Source organism: Oncorhynchus clarkii, chromosome 33, assembly GCF_045791955.1.
Source record: "Oncorhynchus clarkii lewisi isolate Uvic-CL-2024 chromosome 33, UVic_Ocla_1.0, whole genome shotgun sequence".
NCBI classification, from domain to species: domain Eukaryota; kingdom Metazoa; phylum Chordata; class Actinopteri; order Salmoniformes; family Salmonidae; genus Oncorhynchus; species Oncorhynchus clarkii.
The window spans coordinates 16,622,862-16,644,055 of record NC_092179.1 but is presented as its reverse complement, the minus strand read 5'-3'; the positions used below and the strand labels follow the sequence as shown (position 1 = coordinate 16,644,055).

General features: G+C 45.8%; 1 protein-coding gene across 17 annotated transcripts in view; it reads right to left on the bottom strand.

The window, feature by feature from the left end:
- Positions 1–21,194, bottom strand: part of LOC139393327 (CUGBP Elav-like family member 2) — a 225,931-nt gene that overhangs the window by 12,732 nt on the left and 192,005 nt on the right. For 4 of the 17 annotated variants that reach the window (XM_071141905.1, XM_071141903.1, XM_071141912.1 and 1 more), the window contains 3 exons: positions 12,611–12,772; positions 11,639–11,702; positions 1,815–1,922 (listed from right to left, as the gene is read on the bottom strand). In XM_071141905.1, coding sequence (XP_070998006.1) covers positions 1,815–1,922; positions 11,639–11,702; positions 12,611–12,772 — 334 coding nt within the window. Of the gene's footprint in view, positions 1–1,814; positions 1,935–6,775; positions 6,908–11,638; positions 11,703–12,541; positions 12,773–21,194 lie in introns of all 17 variants that reach the window. The other 13 variants (XM_071141901.1, XM_071141899.1, XM_071141904.1 and 10 more) reach the window with 7 other exon arrangements.

Genomic DNA, 21,194 nt, shown 5'->3' with positions numbered 1-21,194 from the left:
ACACACACACACACACACACACACACACACACACACACACACACACACACACACACACACACACACACACACACACTAAACATCCCACTCACTCACTCACTCACTCTACATACATAGACACACAATGTAAAACACATTTCAATACATTTTGTACAGGATATGCAAATATATGCACAAAATATTTATTTTATCTCTCAAACACACATAATACACTTGTCCTACATGTAATAGACATTAAAACACATAACACAGAGGTGAATGGAGAGCCTGGCCTGACCCATGCAAACTGGAACACCACAGCAGAAATAAGCAGCCAGTCGCTGAAATATCACCATGACAACATTCCTAGCCCCCCACAAGACACTCAAGGCCTAACGTATGAGTTTAACATCCACACTTCAGAACTTGCTAGTGTACTCAAAAAACAATATCTCAATATTGGCTCAATCTATCGTTCTCTGCCATTTTCACCACCCACACAGAGGAGAAATCACCTCACTACTGTTAGACCAATCAGACCCCAGACCAACAATGTCAAACACCAATCAAATGGCACGTCCCTGGCATCAAACGGCATGCCCCCATTCTTATTTGGCCATTTAGAGGGTAACGACGAGCAGCAAGGTTAAAAAGGACAGCTGCACTTGTTAGTGTGGCTTCACTGCCTAGCAGGGCAACAGTCTGAGGGGATCGATATTCCCAAATGACCCGCCGCCCGCCACCATCTGACAGAGAGGTAAATGATGACCACGCCGCTGGAAATTATAGGTCACTCATTTATTCAGGAATAATTGCACCGTTGACCTTTACGATTCAATTAAAGCCTAGATGTGCTTCAATGAAAGAAGGAGGGGAAAGGGGGGGGGGATCAATGTGCAACTGGCATTCTCATCGTGTTTGAGCGGAGGGGGGATTTATAAAGTGGATATGGCAACTGTAGGAGAAGCAGGAAAAGGTCAGGGGAGAATATGTGGAGAATGGGCTGGTTTTACAGGATCTCTGCTGTCATAACAACCCTGATTAAGGCGACACACTTTGACTTTCCTCCAGAGGTGTAGCAGGACATGACAGGACAGAGACTTAAGTGTGGCCATCAGAGAAACTCACTGGCTACTGTACGACTACTGGGACACAGCTCATCTCATACACGTAGACTTATACCTGATTAAGGCCACTTCTGTATTCTTCCAAGAGTTGCAGAATATTTTCTTCTCTTCACCTCTACTAAAAAAGTTTTTTCGTTTTTTGTTGTTGAAAAAAACGTACCTCTACTTACACACGAGGGTGCAGATTCACCAGTGACACGTACACGACACCGCACAGACGTGGAGCGGCACCAGCACGCGGATAAAGCGACAGCACAAACAGCAGCACTCTTACAACAGGCACCACCCCGTGTGACACAACCAGGAAGCGGATGGGTTCATGAATAAATGGATGGATGTATTGGTAGCCGTGGTCTTTGTGAGGATGTGGTGGGTTAGGGGGGGGTGCAGCCTGGAGCATAAAGCCAGGCTGAACAGGTGATTTCTCAGGGAGCGGACACAGAGGGACGCCACATGGCAACCACGGGCATAGTTTGAGGGTCACAGTGACAGATGTTTGGATCCGGGACTTGGGTGTAATTTGATAGTGTTTAGAGTACCGTCTTTAGATCATTACCAGTATTATTATTCATGTTTGTAACACAGACTGGAGGTGGTTTCTAGATATGACGTTCCTCTGCAACAGCAGCGTATCCCTGTGTCTGAGTGATGGCGATGGCGGTGGTGGTGAGATGAGTGGTGAGCGGCCGATGGTCGGTGAATACTCACTGTTGACGCTACCTGCTAGTGCATTAATGTTGTTCAGACCCATGGTGGCGCCAGCCAGGCCCTGCAGAGTGCCCAGAGAGGTCAGAGAGTTCATGCCCGAGGAGTTGGCTGTGGTGCCCGCTGTCGGGAAGAGAGGATACCAGGGGGAGGAGGAGGAGAGGAAGGAGTGGGCAAGAGAGGGAGAGAAAGGAAGAACAAGACAACAAGCACGCGCGTTAGAGAAGTGGAGGCATCCAATTGGACGTTTTAGTGATATAAGCAACAACATCCTCCCTGCTCAGACAAACTGGAGCTGGGGAGAGTGGCAGGCAGGAAGTACATATCTCTGCCCTCATTCAACACCGAAAGTCCTAAAAATGAGTGTAGCTGCCATGTAACATATAAAGATCCCTCACACATGTGAATGCAGAGCACGATGAACACAGTAGTTGTGGACGCGTGTGTAGCGATGAAAAGGTGAGGGACTGGGTTGTTCCTTCGTGAAGCGGTCATGTAACGACCAAACCTAAAGCAGGCAGACAGGCAGGCAAGAGCGCCAGACGACCAACTAGACCCTACGCTAGAGTCCTGCTTAGGATTCCTAAGTATGATATAAGTATGACAGAGATATATCTCGGCATACATGTTACATGTTTTTGTTTTTTTACAAGGTTAATTTAGCCCTAGAACAGAGACACAGACACACACAGACACGATTGGGACACACACACAGACACAATTGTGACACACACACAGACACGATTGTGACACACACACAGATGCGATTGTGACACACACACAGACACGATTGTGACACACACACAGATGCGATTGTGACACACACACAGACACGATTGTGACACACACACAGACACGATTGTGACACACACAAATACAAAAGAACAGATCATGAGTGACAAGATCATGCCTAAGTGCTACATGGTCCCTAAGTACAATGTGAGTGAATAACAATTGTCTTTTACAGACGTTTATTTGATTGTCCAGAAAGTGTCCATCTTCCAGTGGACATAATGTCCTCATGTCCAGTCACACTTACACTGCGTCAGAAAAAGAGGATATCTTAAAATAGACTTAGTACAAATGAAAAGCAACTCAATGGTCTCTCAATGGTAAATTGTCTGTCTTTATTAAATTGATACTAATATTCCGTCAAAATGTCATTGGTGGAGAGTGTCGCCTTTCATTGGCACTGAGCAGAGCATGCACTAATAATGTAGCTCTAGTAACCACAGAACACATGAGAGTGAGCGAGAGAGCAGAATTCACATTCAAACCTATGCTAAGCAGATGGGGGAAAGCAGGGAGCAGGACAGGCAAAGGGTGATGGGTTCATGAGAGAGAGACACTAAACAAAGCTCTTATTCACGCTCGGTTACTTGGCTACTCCAGAAAAGACAGCAACCAGGGAACTGGAGGAGCAAGGCAGGGAGGACGAGAGAGAGGGAGGGAAGAAAAATAAATATAATAAGAATAAGAGAGAGAATAGAATAAGAGAGAAAAAAGGGAGCAGAATAATATAAAAGCAGAGAGAGAGAGAGCAGAATAAGAGGAAAGCAGAGAGAGAGAGAGAGAGCAGAATAAGATAAAAGCAGAGAGAGAGAGAGAGAGCAGAATAAGATAAAAGCAGAGAGAGAGAGAGAGCAGAATAAGATAAAAGCAGAGAGAGAGAGAGAGAGAGCAGAATAAGAGGAAAGCAGAGAGAGAGAGAGAGAGAGAGCAGAATAAGATAAAAGCAGAGAGAGAGAGAGAGAGAGCAGAATAAGAGGAAAGCAGAGAGAGAGAGAGAGAGAGCAGAATAAGATAAAAGCAGAGAGAGAGAGAGAGAGAGCAGAATAAGATAAAAGCAGAGAGAGAGAGAGAGAGAGCAGAATAAGAGGAAAGCAGAGAGAGAGAGAGAGAGAGAGCAGAATAAGATTAAAGCAGAGAGAGAGAGAGAGAGAGCAGAATAAGATAAAAGCAGAGAGAGAGAGAGAGAGAGCAGAATAAGAGGAAAGCAGAGAGAGAGAGAGAGAGCAGAATAAGATAAAAGCAGAGAGAGAGAGAGAGCAGAATAAGATAAAAGCAGAGAGAGAGAGAGAGCAGAATAAGAGGAAAGCAGAGAGAGAGAGAGAGAGAGAGAGCAGAATAAGAGGAAAGCAGAGAGAGAGAGAGAGCAGAATAAGATAAAAGCAGAGAGAGAGAGAGAGAGCAGAATAAGATAAAAGCAGAGAGAGAGAGAGAGAGCAGAATAAGATAAAAGCAGAGAGAGAGAGAGAGCAGAATAAGATAAAAGCAGAGAGAGAGAGAGAGAGCAGAATAAGATAAAAGCAGAGAGAGAGAGAGAGAGCAGAATAAGATAAAAGCAAAGAGAGAGAGCAGAATAAGATAAAAGCAGAAAGAGAGAGTGCAGAATAAGAGGAAAGCAGAGAGAGCGAGAGAGAGAAGAATAAGATAAAAGCAGAAAGAGAGAGAGCAGAATAAGAGGAAAGCAGAGAGAGAGAGCAGAATAAGAAAAGCAGAGAGAAAAAAGAGATCAGAATAAGATAAAAGCAAAGAGAGAGAGAGCAGAATAAGATAAAAGCAGAAAGAGAGAGAGCAGATTAAGAGGAAATCAGAGAGAGAGAGAGAGCAGAATAAGATAAAAGCAGAGAGAGAGAGAGAGAGAGAGAGCAGAATAAGATAAAAGCAAAGAGAGAGAGCAGAAAAAGATAAAAGCAGAAAGAGAGAGAGCAGAATAAGAGGAAAGCAGAGAGAGAGAGAGAGCAGAATAAGATAAAAGCAGAAAGAGAGAGAGCAGAATAAGAGGAAAGCAGAGAGAGAGAGAGAGCAGAATAAGATAAAAGCAGAAAGAGTGAGAGCAGATTAAGAGGAAATCAGAGAGAGAGAGAGAGAGAGAGCAGAATAAGATAAAAGCAGAGAGAGAGAGAGAGAGCAGAATAACATAAAAGCAGAAAGAGAGAGAGAGCAGAATAAGATAAAAGCAAAGAGAGAGAGCAGAATAAGATAAAAGCAGAAAGAGAGAGAGCAGAATAAGAGGAAAGCAGAGAGAGAGAGCAGAATAAGATAAAAGCAGAAAGAGAGAGAGAGCAGAATAAGAGGAAAGCAGAGAGAGAGAGAGAGAAAGAGCAGAATAAGAGAAAAGCAGAGAGAGCGAGAGAAAGAGCAGAATAAGAGAAAAGCAGAGAGAGAGAGAGAAAGAGCAGAATAAGAGAAAAGCAGAGAGAGAGAGAAAGAGCAGAATAAGATAAAAGCAAAGAGAGAGAGAGAGCAGAATAAGAGAAAAGCAGAGCGAGAGAAAAAGAGAAGAAGAGAAAAGCAGAGAGAGAGAGAAAGAGCAGAATAAGAGAAAAGCAGAGAGAGAGAGAGAGAGAGAAAGAGCAGAATAAGAGAAAAGCAGAGAGAGAAAGCAGAATAAGATAAAGCAGAAAGAGAGAGAGAGCAGAATAAGAGAAAAGCAGAAAGATAGAGAGAGCAGAATAAGAGGAAAGCAGAGAGAGCGAGAGAGAGAGAGCAGAATAAGATAAAAGCAGAAAGAGAGAGCAGAATAAGATAAAGCAGAAAGAGAGAGAGAGCGCAGAATAAGATACAAGCAGAAAGAGAGAGAGAGAGCAGAATAAGATAAAAGCAGAAAGAGAGAGAGAGAGCAGAATAAGATAAAAGCAGAAAGATAGAGAAAGAGAGCAGAATAAGATAAAAGCAGAAAGAGAGAGAGCGAGAGAGAGCAGAATAAGAGAAAAGCAGTGATAGAGAGAGAGAGAGAGCAGAATAAGAGAAAAGCAGAGAGAGAGAGAGAGAGCAGAATAAGATAAAAGCAAAGAGAGAAAGAGAGCAGAATAAGATTAAATCAAAGAGAGAGAGCAGAATAAGAGAAAAGCAGAGGGAGTAGAATAAGAGAAAAGCAGAGAGAGCGAGAGAGAGAGCAGAATAAAAGAAAAGCAGAGAGAGAGAGAGAGCAGAATAAGAGAAAAGCAGAATAAGAGAAAAGCAGAATAAGAGAAAAGCAGAGAGCGAGAGAGAGAGCAGAATAAGAGAAAAGCAGAAAGAGAAAGAGAGCAGAATAAGAGAACAGCAGAGAGAGAGCAGAATAAGAGAACAGCAGAGAGAGATCAGAATAAGAGAAAAGCAGAGAGAGAGAGAGAGAGCAGAATAAGAAAACAACAGAGAGAGCAGAATAAGATAAAAGCAGAGAGAGAGAGCAGAATAAGAGAACAGCAGAGAGAGCAGAATAAGATAAAAGCAGAGAGAGAGAGCAGAATAAGAGAACAGCAGAGAGAGATAAAGCAGGAGAGTGAAGAAGAGGAATAGAAGGAGAGAAAAGTGTCTCAATGTGACCTAGATGAACTCATCTCCTCCAGAGACTGCTGTCTGTCTCTCTAGTCGCCAGACCCTGGCCATGTCCAGAGGCAGATCACACACGACACATAAAGGTTCCAACAACCATCCCTCCCCCGGAAACAATTCCACTGCACTTAAAGTTCCTGTGTCTCAGAGGGCTTGTGAAGCGAAGAGACGAGAGTCACTTTAAAGGCACAACAAACCCACACAAACAACCACACCCACCCACAGACAACTCTCAGTGTGGAAACCGAACACAGACGACATTGAGCTGTAGTACGTTATACACACAACGCGTGGGACACGGAATGATATGGCCGTAGGGTGTACATGTCACATGACACGGTGAGGAGGTGAAGTGCTATCAGACACAGACACGCAGGCAGGCGCCGGGACGAACACGGCATGGGGTCCCCGTGGTAACAGTAACACAATAACAAAACGCAGAGGTGGCGGACACACACCATGGAGCGATATCTTGTGGGTGTCGACGGCAATGACTACTGATGGTGATGAAGATGGTTCGATCATCAGCAATGATGACGAAGATGATGGTATTGCTGACGACAGTGAAAATGATGGTGGTGGTAGGACAGGAGGGCAGGTGTCCCCCGCGTTTGACCCCCCCCCCTCTGAAGCGGTGTTACCTGGGCTGGCCAGCGCTCCGAGGGAGGCCGCGTTGGAGGACAGGGGGTTTGCGTTGGGGCCGGCTGAGTTTTGGGCCGCCGCTGCCGCCGCTGCTAAAGTGGCCAGGTTCTGCAACTGCAGAGCACTCATACCTGGAGGAGAGGAGCCAGAGAGGGTGTTGTCAAACCTGGGGACCACGTCTGGACCGCATCCCAACCGGGTGCTAACCGCGTGGGCGCCGAAGGAGAGGCGTCTACTCGGGTTGACAAGCTGAGTGTTACTCATGAATGGTGGTTGAGGTGGAAAGTGCTACAATACAATACTATCACTTCTCGATGCTAAACTTAGGCCACTATTCGGGGGGGGGGGCATGTCAAGATATGACCAATTCCAGACAGAGCTGATCCTGACAACTGTGGACCACTAACACACACTGACAGGCTGGACATAAACTCCTGCAAGGGGGAAGAGAGACGGCACTGGCAACCGCCTGTCCAAGCTCTTCCATAAACGCCTGTGGTCTATCTCAAGGTGTCATCTACCCTACTTTGTCTAGCTTCCTGTTTGATTCTATTGTTGTCTTTTACAGATAACAAGGTGTAGTATAACAAGGCATTTGGACTCTACATTAACATAGAGCTTTGTTGTCTGTGCCGTGAGGTTTCTGGGGCTAGCAATTCATCAACATGTACAGTATGTAACTCTAATCTAGTATGTAGGCTAACTGTAACCTGGTTTACTCATTAGCTACATGGCATTAGCATATGGACCATTACTTAAGCATAATTAATGAGGCCATGCCAGCTTCTGACTGATGATAAAGTAACGACCATTAGACACCTCCAGGGGTGGTCAACTCTGCACCGTGTGTGACAGCAGCGTGGGTGTGTGTGAGAGAGAGAAAGTGTGTACGTGAGCCGTTGGTGTGTATGAATGCATGCATGTGTGTGTCAGACAGAGCGCGTGTGTGTGAATAGAGAAATATGGCGTAGTAGGTTTGGCTTACTGAGAGACAGCTGGACAAGGCTCCATAAAGCAGACAGACTCACTCTGTAGGACAGAGCAATGGAGCCCCAACGACCAACTCACAGAGAGAACTACGCCGTTTATATAACACTCCTATGGACCCAGGAAAGAGGGACGGACACCGTGTCAAATGTGAGGTATGTGTCGTATATACAGTCTGAATGTATATACAGTACCATGAATATACACACACACAAACATACACACACACACGCACACACAACATCACATGAACGAGACACCATGAAGAAAAATTCAGAGCTTGGCACCTGGGTGAATGGTTTAAGGCGGTTAGGGGGTTTATGTTTTCACTGAACAGTTTTCATTGGACCAGATGGCTAAACCCAGCTTGACCAATAAAGAGAAGGCGCTAGAATAATTGGTTAGTGAGGCGCTCGTGTCCTGATAGGCCCGTCTGACAACGTGAAATAACAAGTGATGAAATCTTCCGTCTCCTCTTCTTCCGGGAACAGCCTGATCAGAATGTCCCGTTTCTGTGGTTGCCGTGACGACCGGTCTGGACAGGAGGTGTGTGTGTGACGCAGTCACAGTGCAGACTTCTCATGCGATAAACAACACGTGTACATCCGCCAGCTGTCTGTTGTTGTCTACTCATATACATGTTGTTGTCTACTCATATACATGCTGTTGTCTACTCATATACATGCTGTTGTCTACTCATATACATGTTGTTGTCTACTCATATACATGTTGTTGTCTACTCATATACATGCTGTTGTCTACTCATATACATGTTGTTGTCTACTCATATACATGCTGTTGTCTACTCATATACATGCTGTTGTCTACTCATATACATGTTGTTGTCTACTCATATACATGCTGTTGTCTACTCATATACATGTTGTTGTCTACTCATATACATGCTGTTGTCTACTCATATACATGCTGTTGTCTACTCATATACATGTTGTTGTCTACTCATATACATGCTGTTGTCTACTCATATACATGTTGTTGTCTACTCATATACATGTTGTTGTCTACTCATATACATGCTGTTGTCTATTCATATACATGCTGTTGTCTACTCATATGCATGCTGTTGTCTACTCATATACATGTTGTTGTCTACTCATATACATGCTGTTGTCTACTCATATACATGCTGTTGTCTACTCATATACATGCTGTTGTCTACTCATATACATGTTGTTGTCTACTCATATACATGCTGTTGTCTACTCATATACATGCTGTTGTCTACTCATATACATGCTGTTGTCTACTCATATACAGGCCGTTGACCTCAGAAAAGAGCAGGCTGGGGAAAAGAATCCCTATTTCCAAGAAAACACAGTTCTGTTCTTCACAACCTTCACATTATAAACATATGTTGTAGCACATTGTGAAAAACTTGTTACAACCAGTCATCCTGATAAACAACAACATTCTTGTAAAACACAACTCTATAAGATAACTTATAATCTTAGTAGCATAGCCCTTTTAAAGAAACTAATTTGTCACAGAGTGCTTAAGTGGTAAGGAAAAACTCCTAAAGCAGAAAAACCTGAAGAGGAACCAGACAGACCCGAGAAGAGCGCATCTTCTTCAGTCTGATAAACTATGATGAAAGCCACGGTATGTGCTGTGTTAGAAGTAGTCCCTATGGTATTGTATAACACACTGTATTTTTCCACTCTGCGAATGGAGGGCAGCGCTGTCGAGTGGCTTTGTCACTTTGTGGGTTTAGAGTGGAGCAGATGACTCAATCAGGCTCGGCTGAGTGGAAAGACACTGATCTGACCCTAGACTCTATACACTCAGTCAGTCAGTCAGTCAGTCAGACACACACACACACACGCAACCCCCCCCCCCCCCCCCCCCCCCCCCCCCCCCCCCCCCCCCCACACACACACACACACACACACACACACACACACACTGATGGGAGGCCTAATGTCACTTAATCAAACAAAACAGGGAGGATTATAGCACTATTCCCTAGAGCAGGGGTGTTCAACTCCCACCATATGAGGTCCAGAGCCTGCTGGTTCTTCTGTTCTACCTGATTATTAATTGCACCCAATCAGTTCCCACTTAGAGGGAAACAATGAAAAAACACAGTGGAACTGGTCCAGAGTTGAGTTTGAGGGCCCTGGAGAATGACTAAGACTAGGAGACACAGCTGTGGGGGAACCAGAGAGCAGAACAGAGCAGAATAATCATCAACGCTACCAGCATCCCTTTAATATGGAGAGAACCGCTCTATTCTCAACCCCTATCTATAATATCAAACCTCTCCACGGTACCTGTTCATAAAGACTGAGACCTAAGGAAGCTATTCATGTGCAATGGCTACACTTCATCTGGAGTGTGAAACAGCAGAGAGCCCCGGTCCTGAAAGAGGAAGAGAGACACAGAGACAGCTCTGCACACATCAGGAGCTCAGGGCTATACAGCTGGCAGACTGTGCTAGGTTGTGCTGTGTGCTCTGGGCTGTAAAGCTCTATGGAGGCTCCGTATGCCACCTGGGCTGAGCTGGGCCGGGGCTCTATCGTAAGCGCTAGCTAGCTAGCTGGCTCTAATTGAATGCTCATTGGGGTAATTGAGCCTCTCACTGCTCTCCGACTCCTCATGATGAAGACTGGGACCAGATGTCACTGAGCTGTCTCACATCTACTGCCAATCACGTTCGGTTGCCCAGCGACAGATGGACGGCCAAAAGGATTCCGGAATGCAACCGCGATTTCACTTCCAGTTCCAACTGTTCCAAGTCCCTGAGCGTTTCTCTCTCTCTCTCTGTGTGTGTGTGTGTGTGTGTGTGTGTGTATGAGAGAGCGAGTTCTAACAGCCGTTCACTGAGGTAAAACATCCTCAGAGCCCATCCTCACTCAACTACACCACATCAACCAACATTACTGTCTCTTAAAAATGTCCCCAAGTCCAGAACGCTCAACCCACCTACTTTGCAAGACATACATTTTAAAAACTTGAGCCAATGAGCTTACTACTTTAGAATTACATTATTTCTACCCTGCAACAACCAGTTCCTCAAATCCATTCAGTTTTCACTACTTATTAGAATGCCTTTTTTCCTTCTGCGGTGCTGGCAATTACAGTACTCCTGTGCCGATAGCTGCTATAAATATTCCCCCTCTGCCTCTCTCTGTCAGCCAGCTAAACAGTCTACAATCAGGAGCTGACAGCTTACTGAGCACCCAAGGAGAGGGAGAGAGCGAGAAAGAGAGAGGGTGGGAGTGAGGCGGCAAGAGGGAGAGAGGCAGGGCGTAGGAGGACGGAAGAAAGAGGGGGGGGGGGGGGGGTGGGTGGGATGACAGGGTGAGGGATTCAGAAAAAGCAATTGAAAGAAAGAAAGAAGGAGGGGAGATACAGGGACAAAGGAACAGGATGAAGAGATAGGTGGGAGTGTGGGTAGGAGAACATGCAGAGGAAAAGACAAAGGAGAGGGATGAAGAGGATAAAGGATGGAGAGAGATAGGTGGGAGTGTGGGTAGGAGAACATGCAGAGGAAAAGACAAAGGAGAGGGATGAAGAGGATAAAGGATGGAGAGAGATAGGTGGGAGTGTGGGTAGGAGAACATGCAGAGGAAAAGACAAGAGAGACCAGCAGGGGGAACCAGTGAGCAGAGCTCCTCTCTCATCGCTCTCTATTTTCCTTCTGTGTTGCCTTAGTGCCGGACTAAACATCCCTCCTTTGAGGCCTGGTACACTCTTCTGTCCTGATGGATAACAGACTCAAGACAAATCTGAACAACAGCGACATCTTAGAAAACTACAGCATAGTTTCTACAATATTACTCAGTGTGTGTGTGTGTGTGTGTGTGTGTGTGTGTGTGTGTGTGTGTGTGTGTGTGTACATCTGCTGGACTCACCTGCCATCTGTTGGATCCCACTGAAGGCTCCAAGGTTACTGGAGGAGGTGGCCTGCTGGAGCAACTGAGGGAGAAAGAAAGAGAGGAGCGACAGAGAGATAGATAGATAGGAAAATAATAAAAGAGAGAGAAACAGAATGAGGAGGAGGGATTGGAAATACAAACAGTGATCACCCTCACTATCATTTCTCTGCTAGTATCCTCATGATCTTGGTAGCATTACTGCATGTGGGCTATATGCTATATAAACATTGAATATGACACCTTCTGCTGTACATTTAACCACTGAGTCCCTGAGACATTTCAGAATAGAACACAGAGTAACATTTGTTACGTATGTGCATTTACAACCTTGTACACCTATTTCCAAGTTTACAGGTTCAGGAAAGATCCTAGCTGTGATGAAGGGGACTCAAGGAAGAGTAGACTGGTCTGTTTCAGAGAAGTTGGGGACAGAAGTCTTAAAAGGTTTCAGAGTGAAAGAGGAAGAGGGTCAGTTCTGAAAGAGGCTACCGGAGGAAGGGGGTCCTAAGAATGAGTTGGGGAGGGTGGTTCTGAAATGCTGTAAAGTACTGAAGCAGGGAGGGGGAATGAGGCTTCTGAAACACCACATGCCAATCTGTCAATCAATCACCGCTGTGACCCAATAGGATGACGATATTAGACATGGGAAAGACCTCTTATTGGATCACACCAACGATTGGCCCCGCCCATTGAACCATTACCCCTATTATTCAAAGTCCTCATTTCCCTGTCACGGAGGGGGGAGTGTACCCTTAAGGGGGGAAGAGAGAGGGAAAGGGATAGGAAGCGGGGTCTGACTCTCTGGGGGTGTGGACGGGGGGGGGTCAGCGGTTGGTGGCGGCAGGGAGGGTAGTGGGGGGCGGGGAGGGTGGCACTGACTGCGGCGGCGACGGATGCGTTGGCTGCGGGGCTGCAGTAAGGGGTGGGCGACGCGACGTGTCCTCTTACAGCCAGATACTGCGGGGTGAGGCCGCCCAGCCCTGTCAGACTCCCCCAGGTGGTGGCGTTGTTGAGCTGCTGCATCTGCTGAGCCAGCTGCTGCTGCAGGCGTCGCTGCTCCTTGTCCTTCTGCGTGTCGGCAAACTTCACCACGATGGGAGACGAGCAGCCCTGAGGGAGGAGGGAGGGTGGGAGGGAGGGTTCAGTATTGCACAAGGAATTTCCTGAATTCATATTCAAAATATACAAACATTTAATTGGTTTCACAAGGAATTGGTTACAAACTAACCCTAACACAACATAGGTACAATGCACGCAGACACACACGTAACACGACACTAACAAGCACACACAACTAAGGGGAAGGGACTAGCTTCCCATAAGGGCCAGTTATCTTACAGTCCACAATGGGTTTATTTCCACAGAAAGCGATTTCCTGAGTTCTAAAAGTATTTCATCATCTCCCGGAATTGGGAAAAGAAAGAGAGAGATAGAGAGGGACGGGAGACGGAGGTAGAGAGAGAGAACAGAGGTGATCAGAGGGACGGGAGACGGAGGTAGATAACAGAGGTGGTCAGAGGGACGGGGAGACGGAGGTAAAGAGAGAGAACAGAGGTGGTCAGAGGGACGGGAGACGGAGGTAGAGAGAGAGAGAACAGAGGTGGTCAGAGGGACGGGAGACGGAGGTAGAGAGAGAGAACAGAGATGGTCAGAGGGACAGGGAGACGGAGGTAGAGAGAGAGAACAGAGGTGGTCAGAGGGACGGGAGACGGAGGTAGAGAGAGAGAGAACAGAGGTGGTCAGAGGGACAGGGAGACGGAGGTAGAGAGAGAGAACAGAGATAGAGAGGGACGGGAGACGGAGGTAGAGAGAGAGAACAGAGGTGGTCAGAGGGACAGGGAGACGGAGGTAGAGAGAGAGAACAGAGATAGAGAGGGACGGGAGACGGAGGTAGAGATAGAGAACAGAGATGGTCAGAGGGACGGGGAGACGGAGGTAGAGAGAGAACAGAGATGGTCAGAGGGACGGGGAGACGGAGGTAGAGAGAGAGAACAGAGATAGAGAGGGACGGGAGACGGAGGTAGAGAGAGAGAGAACATAGATAGAGAGGGACGGGAGACAGAGGTAGAGAGAGAGAACAGAGATGGTCAGAGGGACGGGGAGACGGAGGTAGAGATAGAGAACAGAGATAGTCAGAGGGACGGGGAGACGGAGGTAGAGAGAGAACAGAGATGGTCAGAGGGACGGGGAGACGGAGGTAGAGAGAGAGAGAACAGAGATAGAGAGGGACGGGAGACGGAGGTAGAGAGAGAGAGAACAGAGATAGAGAGGGACGGGAGACGGAGGTAGAGAGAGAGAACAGAGATGGTCAGAGGGACGGGGAGACGGAGGTAGAGAGAGAGAACAGAGATAGAGAGGGACGGGAGACGGAGGTAGAGAGAGAGAGAACAGAGATAGAGAGGGACGGGAGATGGAGGTAGAGAGAGAGAGAACAGAGATAGAGAGGGACGGGAGACGGAGGTAGAGAGAGAACAGAGATAGAGAGGGACGGGAGACGGAGGTAGAGAGAGAGAACAGAGATGGTCAGAGGGACGGGAGACAGAGGTAGAGAGAGAGAGAACAGAGATGGTCAGAGGGACGGGGAGACGGAGGTAGAGAGAGAGAACAGAGGTGGTCAGAGGGACGGGGAGACGGAGGTAGAGCGAGAGAACAGAGATGGTCAGAGGGACAGGGAGACTGAGGTAGAGAGAGAGAGAGAACAGAGATGGTCAGAGGGACGGGGAGACTGAGGTAGAGAGAGAGAACAGAGGTGGTCAGAGGGAAGGGAGACGGAGGTAGAGAGAGAGAGAACAGAGATGGTCAGAGGGGAAGGGAGACTGAGGTAGAGAGAGAGAACAGAGGTGGTCAGAGGGGAAGGGAGACGATAGCGAGAGAAAGAGATTTAGAGAGCTTAGAGAGAGAGAGAGAATCAGAGCATTGTGTCCGTAAATGAAGTACATGTGTTTCTGTGTGTGTCACTCTTCCTCACTGTGTGTGTCACTCTTCCTCACTGTGTGTGTGTCTTTGTGTGTGTTTGTTCAGCTGCAATATGCTGATGACAGAGGATCTTTTACCTCAGTGAATGGCTGTTAGAACGCTCTCTCTCTCACACACACACACACACACACACACACACACACACACACACACACACACACACACACACACACACACACACACACACACACACACACACACACACACACACACACACAAAGCAGTGAGCTGTAACATAAAAGACACAGCAGCAGTGATGTAGCTACAGAGGACACTAAACCACAGACATTATAATCTATCATATCACACCAGTACATTACTCACGCTGAAATCAAAGCCTAACTGGGGGCAAAACCTGCTCAAACACACAATCTGCCACGGGAGAATAAAACTCTTTTAATTGAAACATTTAGTTGGAGGCGAGTTTTCAGACTCAGTCAGAGTTTGTGACAGTGTTTGGCTCATACTGTGATCGCCATCCTAACCAGATGGCATATTATATCACCTCTCTATCATACTGTAGGGCTGGCCTGTGTGTCTGGGTGTGTATGTCTCTCAATGTGTGTTCATCTCTGAGGGTTTGACTGTATCTATCAGCCGATGAACATGTCTCTTTAGCTGAAGGCAGCTCAGCCATATTTACTCCCTCTCTCCAGCACCTATTTCCAGCTAGACGAGAGATAAAGAAGGGAGAAAATTGCATTCGGAGGAGAGTCAGTCAGGGGCCTCTTGTGTTAGAGCGCATTCCACCTGGAGACAGGCCTTTCTCTTTCTCTCTCTCTCTCTCTCTCTCTCTGTCTGCTAAATATCTCATTACTCCAGCTGACACCCAGCAGGCCGGGAAAACACGGCCCAGAATGAGAGGCCGATCCTGGGAGGGGGTGGAGGAGCAAGGGTCATAGAGCTCCAGAAATTGATACTCGAGTGATTCGGGCTAAATCATGGCTTTTCTCTAAGGGGGGGATTTCCGACCTGAGTTAAGCGTGTGTAAATGGAACATAATTCCCCTTTTATGCACTTTTCTCTCAATGTGCATTCTGACCTTGAACTTAAGCATGAGAATAGCATGCTACTCACCTGCTATTCGTTTAGGGGGGAGATGAAATGAAGGTGTGGCGGAGGTGTGTCTACAGATATGCCATATTCCCTAATCATTCCACCACCTTCACACGCAAATAATATCAACTTTCCCACAGTAAAGTTTATGAAATGCTGTGCCGTTATGCAGAATTTAAATTGTACAGCCTTTTAACTTGTAGGGATGGGCACTCTCGATTATCTTAATTATAATCTACCCCGACTTTCTCTATTTCCTGTTTCTATCATGTTAAATATTAGCCACTATCAGTATCGACCGTCAGTAGCCCTAGTAACCACACACATTCAACTACTGCTAGTTCCCTTCAGTTGGTATAGCCGACATTATCATTCAATTTAATTACATTGTTTAGTTTACCTTCATTTGCTTCCTCTGTAAATGCCGTCACGGCCATGTGGTTGTTGCTAAGGCTCATTAGTTGATAATATATTTACACAATATTTTTGTTAATCTAAGTGGTTACGAGCGCAGACCAAGCCGTAACAGTTTGAACCCGATATATTCTTGGCCGTGTCATCCCACAACCTGGTCTCAGAGCATTTCATATTATTCTGGAGGTAAATCATTTTAGTATGATATGTTACATTTCATATGGTATGTATTCATTTGTGGATTTTCCATCACCCATTTTGTATGTTACTGTATGTTACGAAGTTGCAAAAGGCACAATATGTTACGAATTTGCAAAATGTACTAAATGTTACGAATTTGCAAAGCGTTTAATATGTTACAAATTCTAGCTAGGTAGCTAAAGTTAGCTAGCTGGCTAACATTAGCTAGGCTAGGGGTAAGGTTTAATTTTGTATTTATTTTTATTTATATTTGGCCTTTATTTAACCAGGTAGGCTAGTTGAGAACAAGTTCTGATTTACAACTGCGACCTGGCCAAGATAAAGCAAAGCAGTTTGACATATACAACAACACAGAGTTACACATGGAATAAACAAACATACAATCAATAATACAGTAGGACAATCTATATACAGCATGTGTAAATGAGGTAGGATAAGAGAGGTAAGAAAATAAATAGGAGGCAAAGTAATTACAATATAGCAATTAAACACTGGAATGGTAGGATGTGCAGAAGATGAATGTGCAAGTTGAGATACTGAGGTGCAAAGGAGCAAGATAAATAAATACAGTATGGGGATGAGGTAGATTGGATGGGCTATTTACAGATGAGCTATGTACAGGTGCAGTGATCTGTGAGCTGCTCTGACAGCTGGTGCTTAAAGCTAGTGAGGCAGGTAAGAGTCTCCAGCTTCAGAATTTTTGCAGTTCGTTCCAGTCATTGGCAGCAGAGAACTGGAAGGAGAGGAGGCCAAAGGAAGAATTGGCTTTGGGGGTGACCAGAGAGATATACCTGCTGGAGCGCGTGCTACGGGTGGGTGCTGCTACGGTGACCAGTGAGCTGAGATAAGGCCCCCTTTACCTAGCAGAGACTTGTAGATGACCTGGAGCCAGTGGGTTTGGCGACGAGTATGAAGCGAGGGCCAGCCAACGAGAGCATAGAGGTTGCAGTGGTGAGTAGTATATGGGGCTTTGGTGGTAAAACGGACGGCACTGTGATAGACTACATCCAGATTGCTGAGTAGAGTGTTGGAGGCTATTTTGTAAATGACATCGCTGAAGTCAAGGATCGGTAGGATAGTCCATTTTACGAGGGTATGTTTGGCAGCATGAGTGAAGGATGCTTTGTTGCGAAATAGGAAGCCGATTCTAGATTTAATTTTGGATTGGAGATGTTTAATGTGAGTCTGGAAGGAGAGTTTACAGTCTAACCAGACACCTAGGTATTTGTAGTTGTCCACATATTGTCCACAAGTCAGAACCGTCCAGAGTAGTGATGCTGGACGGGCGGGCAGGCGCGGGCAGCGATCGGTTGAAGAGCATGCATTTAGTTTTACTTGCATTTAAGAGCAGTTGGTTAAGAGTTCAGTTAAAGGGTTAAGGTTAGGGAAGGGATAGCTAAAAAGGTTAAGGTTAGGGGAGCATTAGCTAAAATGTTTAAGGTTAGGGTTCGGGGAAGGGTTAGCTAACATGCTGAATAGCTAAAAAAAAGTAGTAAGTAGTTGAAAAGTTGCTAATTAGCTAAAGTCGTCCGTGAAGAGATTTCAACTTTGGATCTTTGGATTGATCGACGTTAGCGCGTTATACGTCCGACCAAATACCCTACTTTCGTTTCTGCCTCAATTAACCTTAGTCTTATGTAACCATACCAAACATATCATACTAAATGAGGTGTCCCGGATTTACTTTCACTATGTTACGTCTAGTCTATAAGACCAGGCTGCATCCCACAGTTCCATGGTTAGTGCAGGCAATAGACGGGAGCATAGCCTACTATTGTACACTATTCTCCCTATTATAATTCTATGTACACTAATCTTCTAACATTACCATGGAGAGTCTCAATTTGGTGTTTGTCCCATTTTGTGAAATCTTGGTTGGTGAGAGGACCCCAGACCTCACAACAATAAAGGGCAATGGGTTCTACAACTGATTCATGTATTTTTTGCCAGATCCTAATTGGTACGTTGAATTTTATGTTCCTTTTGATGGCATAGAAGGCCCTTCTTGCCTTGTCTCTCAGCTCGTTTACAGCTTTGCGGAAGTTACCTGTGGCACTGATGTTTAGGCCGAGGTATGTATCGTTTTTTGTGTGCTTTAGGGCAATGATGTCTAGATGGAGTTTGTATTTGTGGTCCTGAAAACTGGACCTTTTTTGGAAAACCATTATTTTTGTCTTACTGAGATTTACTGTCAGGGCCCAGGTCTGACAGAATATGTGCAGAATTTCTAGGTGCTGCTGTAGGCCCTCCTTGGTTGGGGACAGAAGCAACAGATCATCAGCAAACAGTACACAGTACACAAACATTTGACATCAGATTCTAGCAGGGTGAGGCCAGGTGCTGCAGACTGTTCTAGTGCCATCGCCAATTCATTGATATATGTTGAAGAGGGTGGGGCTTAAGCTGCATCCCTGCCTCACCCCACAGCCATGTGGAAATAAATGTGTGCCTATTTTAACCTCACACTTGTTGTTTGTGTACATGTATTTTATAATGTTGTATGTTTTTCCCGCAACACCACTATCTATCAATTTGTATAGCTAATGATAATTTGTATTTTTATTTATTTAACATTTATTTAACTAGGCAAGTCAGTTAAGAACAAATTCTTATTTACAATGACGGCCTACTAAAAGGCAAAACGCCTTCTGCGGGGACACACAAAGCAGCCACAACTGTCAGTAAGTGTCCATGATTGAGTCTTTGAGATAAAACTGTCCAGTTTGAGTGTTTGTTGCAGCTCGTTCCAGTCGCTAGCTGCAGTGAACTGAAAAGAGGAGCGACCCAGTGATGTGTGTGCTTTTTTCTTTCTGATTAATTTACCCTATATCACATTAGCATAACCCCCCGAGTCCCTTCCGTGTTTCACACCTGGTAGTTTGGTGGATGGGACTACCAGCTCTCTGTAACCTAGTGGGCAATCAGTGGGTCAACTCCTCTATACCATGTTTCTTGTAGGATGACAATGTCTGTCCAGGTTCCTTCTCTTTAGGCCAAAGGCAGATGACCTCAGGCCTTGGATATTCCAGGATGAGATAGTGAATGTTCCACAAATAGATAGATAGATAGATAGATAGAATACTCTAGATGTATTCCTGAGTGGCGCAGTGGTCTAAGGCACTGCATCTCAGTGCTAGAGGCGTCACTACAGATCCTGGTTCGATCCCGGGCTGTATCACAACCGGCCGTGATCGGGAGTCCCATAGGGTGGCGCATAATTGGCCCAACATCATCTGGGTTAGGGGAGGGTTTGGCCGGGGTAGGCCATCATTGTAAAATATTAATTTGTTCTTAACTGACTTGCCAAGTTAAATAAGGGGATGATATATGTAGCCTTATATGGTCAGTCAGACTTATACATATAAACGGGTTAGCTGACAATGTGGCAGAAGCCTGTGTGTTGTTGTGATTCTGGATGGCCAGTTAGCTAGCAACAATGACAAGCTGCCATGTGGGGAATCGTAGGTGGCGCGTTTCAGCTATTTTTATCTTGTTCTAGAGTTGTTTTGACTGATGTCACATCTATGCTAATATGGCTCAAGTTTGCTAGCTAGCTAACCGACAACTGTAATGATGTACACTATATATACAACAGTATGTGGACCCAAATTAGTGGATTCGGCTATTTCAGTCAAACCCGTTGCTGACAGGTGTATAAAATTGAGTACACAGCCATTCAATCTCCATAGTCAAACATTGGCAGTAGAATGTCCTTACTGAAAAACTCAGTGACTTTCAATGTGGCACCGTCATAGGATGCCACCGTTCCAACAAGTCAGTTCATCAAATTTCTGCCCCGCTAGAGCTGTTATCGTGAATTTGAAACGTCTAGGAGCAACAACGGCTCAGCCGCAAAGTGGTAGGCCACACGAGGCTACAGAACGAGACCGGCGAGTGCTGAAGCGCGTAAAAATCGAGTTCCAAACTGGCTCAGTAAGCAATGTCAGCACAAGACCTGTTCATCAGGAACTTCATGAAATGGGTTTCCATGGCCGAGCACAAGCCTAAGATCACAATGTGCAATGCCAAGCGTTGGCTGAAGTGGTGTAAAGCTTGCCACCAATGGACTCTGGAGCAGTGGAAACGCCTTCTCTGGAGTGATGAATCACGCTTCACCATTTGGCAGTTTGTGAGACGAATCTGTGTTTGGTGGATGCCAGGAGAACGCTACCTCCCTGAGTGCATAGTGTCAAATGCAGAGTTTGGTGGAAGAGGAATAATGGTCTGGGGATGTTTTTCATGGTTCGGGCTGGGCCCTTTGCTCCAGTGAAGGGAAATCTTAAAGCTAAAGCATACAATGACATTCTAGATGATTCTGTGGGGAACAGTTTGGGGAAGGTTCTTTCCTGTTTTAGCATGAAAATGCCCCCGTGCACAAAGCGAGGTCCATACAGAAATGGTTTGTCGAGATTGGTGTGGAATAACGTGACTGGCCTGCACAGAGCCCTGACCTCAACCCCATCGAACACCTTTGGGATGAATTGGAATGCCGAATGCGAGCCAGGCCTAATCGCCCAACATCAGTGCCCGACCTCTCTAATGCTCTGGTGGCTGAATGGAAGCAAGTCCCCGCAGTTCCAAAACCTAGCGGAAAGCCTTCTCAGAAGAGTGGAGGCTGTTATAGCGGCAAAGGGGGGGGACCAACTCCATATTAATGCCCATGATTTTGGAATGAGATGTTCGACGAGCAGGTGTCCACATACGTTTGGTCATGTAGTGTATTTGAGAGACAATTGCTCATTGTGCAATACTATTTATGGTTTCAAAAAATATTGGAGATGAAATATAGTTTACATATTGTCAACCGTCTAAGCCAATCATCTGTTTTGCTCCATAGTTGCGCATGCGTGAGTTTTGTTGCTAAACAACCAACCCATCTATAGGA